Source organism: Fonticula alba (assembly GCF_000388065.1).
Source record: "Fonticula alba strain ATCC 38817 unplaced genomic scaffold supercont2.2, whole genome shotgun sequence".
NCBI lineage: Eukaryota > Rotosphaerida > Fonticulaceae > Fonticula > Fonticula alba.
Window position 1 is genome coordinate 3857394 of NW_009242972.1, and position 2286 is coordinate 3859679.

Below are 2286 nucleotides of genomic sequence, written 5' to 3' on the forward strand. Positions count from 1 at the left end.
GGAGCGGTGGTCTGGGGCGCACCAAGGATGATGGACAGTACGGTGCCAACGGTGACGGCATCACGATCGAAGATCAGGGGGGGGGGAGGGGGGGGCGGGAGCTTGTTCAGAGCGCCAGCCATGCTGTCGGGGGGGGGGGGGGGGGCGTGTGAGGCGAGGCGATCCGGCTTTGAGGCAGGCAGGAGCAGCAAGATGAAGACCCCATGCAGGGAAAAGGGCAGCCGATTGTACCTGTGCGTTGTCGAGGAGGTACAGCGGATGCACCAGATCGAGCAGTAGCCAATGAAAAAGGACATGGCACCACTGGTGATGATCCAGAAGAGGCCAAGGCCCCAGTCCGGGCGCTTGCTGTGGGTAGCGTGAAAGCAGCAGCAGCAGCAACAGGAGTGTGTGTGTGCGTGGAAAGAGGAGCGTGAGAATGGGGGAGGGCTGGCATCTTGGCATGTGGGGACGGTAGGTAGGGCGAGGCGCGTACAAGAACTCCACGACGGCCGGGAACTCAAGCAGCAGACCACCGGTGGCCATCACCGGCCAGGAGAGCATGTTGTTGTAGAACACCGAGTCCAGGTCCGCAAAGCGAACCCGGGTGATGATCGACCGCAGGGAGAGCGTGTACACGGCCGACGCCAGCCCATTGGAAATCATCCACGAGTAGCCGACCAGATCGAAGGTCAGGTCGGTACCGGCAGCGGCGATCGCAGAAAACACCTAGGTATGGGCGGAGGGGGGGGGGGGGGGGGGGGGGGGGGGGGGGGGGGGTGCTTGATGCTAATAATGCTGATGATCGGCCCCTGCCTGGGAGGGCTCTTGAGATCTGGTCCCTGGGGCGGGCCGGGCGCCGGGGAAGCACGGCCGTTGGAGCTGGCGGACCCGGGGAAGCGCCCGGATAACGGCGGCTCGGGGGGGGTCAGTGGGTGCGAGTGGCCATCGGAGACATGAGGGAGGCGCACCATCAGAGCAAAGCTAACCAACATCATCGGGGTGACCTTCGAGCGGAAAATGACCTTCTCGCCGTAGGCCACGAAGATGATGGCCTGGATTGGATGAAAAGTGGAGCCCGGAGGGCGGTAGAGAGAGAGAGAGAGAGATGGAAAGGTCAGCGGGGAAGTGGACAATCAAGGAACGGGGGAGACAGAGGGAGAGATGGGGAAGGAGGGGAGAGGGCAGCGGATGACTCTTCGTACCAGGTTCTTGAAGATGGTGAAGACATGGATGCTCAGATGCTGGAGGCTGGGGCAGGGGGAAGGTGTGACGAGTTAGCGGAGAGGCGGAGGGAGCGAGAGGGAGGGAGCCATGTGCACATGTGAATGCATGGGGCGGATCTGGGAGTGGCGATTGCACACCTCTTGGTGCCTGTGTAAAGCATAATCACCACAAGCAAGACCAGGGGCATCCCTAGGGGGCGGAGGATGGGGAGCAGGGGGTGGGGGGAGATATGGAGACGAGAGTCAGACACTTTTGAGGGCAGCCTGGCGGGGCAGTGGTGGGAATCAAGTACGCACAGAGTTTGACATGAGTCATGGTCAGGCTGCGGAAGTTGACAATGCCGAAGAACTTGGCCAGTAGGAGGAGCACCGTGCAGGTGAAGTTCTACAGACCGAGACGGGGGAGACGGGGTGAGCAGGCGATACGGACGGGGGGGGGGGGGGGGGGGGGGGGGGGGGGGGGGGGGGGGGGGGGGGGGGGGGGGGGGGGGGGAGCGAGAAGAGGGCGCCAAGAGGGCCGATGGCGGACCTGCGTCGCCAGGAGCGTGAGGTGGAAGCCGTGAACATAGCGCGCGACGACCAACTTGTTCAACAGGGTCATCAGGATGGAAATGATGAAGTAGCTGGCCAGGGCGACCGCAGGCTCGATCTTCCCCCAGGCCGAGGCCGAGGCTGGGGATGACAGGTTCTTGGCCATGATAGGGGGGGGGGAGGGCGGAGGGCGGAGGGCGGAGGAGAGGGCGGCGGAGACTGAGGGGCGGCGACGGGACGGGAAGAGGGTTGGGGGAGGGGACGGGAGCCAGGCACAGCAGATTGGGAGGCAACCCGACCAGTGACTGTGTCGGGCGGCTGAAAAGATGCGCCGACCACTGTAGATCCCAACGGAGTGTGTCTTGGCCAGGCCATCGAGGGGGCCGCGGAAAAACAGCGAATTTTGTGTTCATCACGCGCCCGGGGTCATGAGGCAGGAATGCGGTGGCCGTGGGGGGGGGGGGGTATTTGTATTTATTCTCAAGGACAGGAAAAGAGGGGAAAGGACCCCGCGATGTTTGTGCGTGCGAGGAGGGCCGGGGAGACAGGA

The 2286-nt window shown here is 63.8% G+C and overlaps 1 protein-coding gene across 1 annotated transcript in view; it reads right to left on the reverse strand.

The window, feature by feature from the left end:
* The window catches only part of H696_01800 (hypothetical protein), a gene marked incomplete at both ends in the record, with an annotated part of 2216 nt that extends 314 nt beyond the window's left edge, over nucleotides 1-1902 (reverse strand). The window contains 8 exons of the mRNA XM_009495707.1: nucleotides 23-123; nucleotides 232-348; nucleotides 476-708; nucleotides 951-1034; nucleotides 1185-1230; nucleotides 1344-1395; nucleotides 1503-1590; nucleotides 1735-1902. Of these exons, the coding sequence (XP_009493982.1) occupies nucleotides 23-123; nucleotides 232-348; nucleotides 476-708; nucleotides 951-1034; nucleotides 1185-1230; nucleotides 1344-1395; nucleotides 1503-1590; nucleotides 1735-1902 (889 nt within the window). The remainder of the gene's footprint in view (nucleotides 1-22; nucleotides 124-231; nucleotides 349-475; nucleotides 709-950; nucleotides 1035-1184; nucleotides 1231-1343; nucleotides 1396-1502; nucleotides 1591-1734) is intronic.
* Nucleotides 1903-2286: the final 384 nt, after the last annotated feature.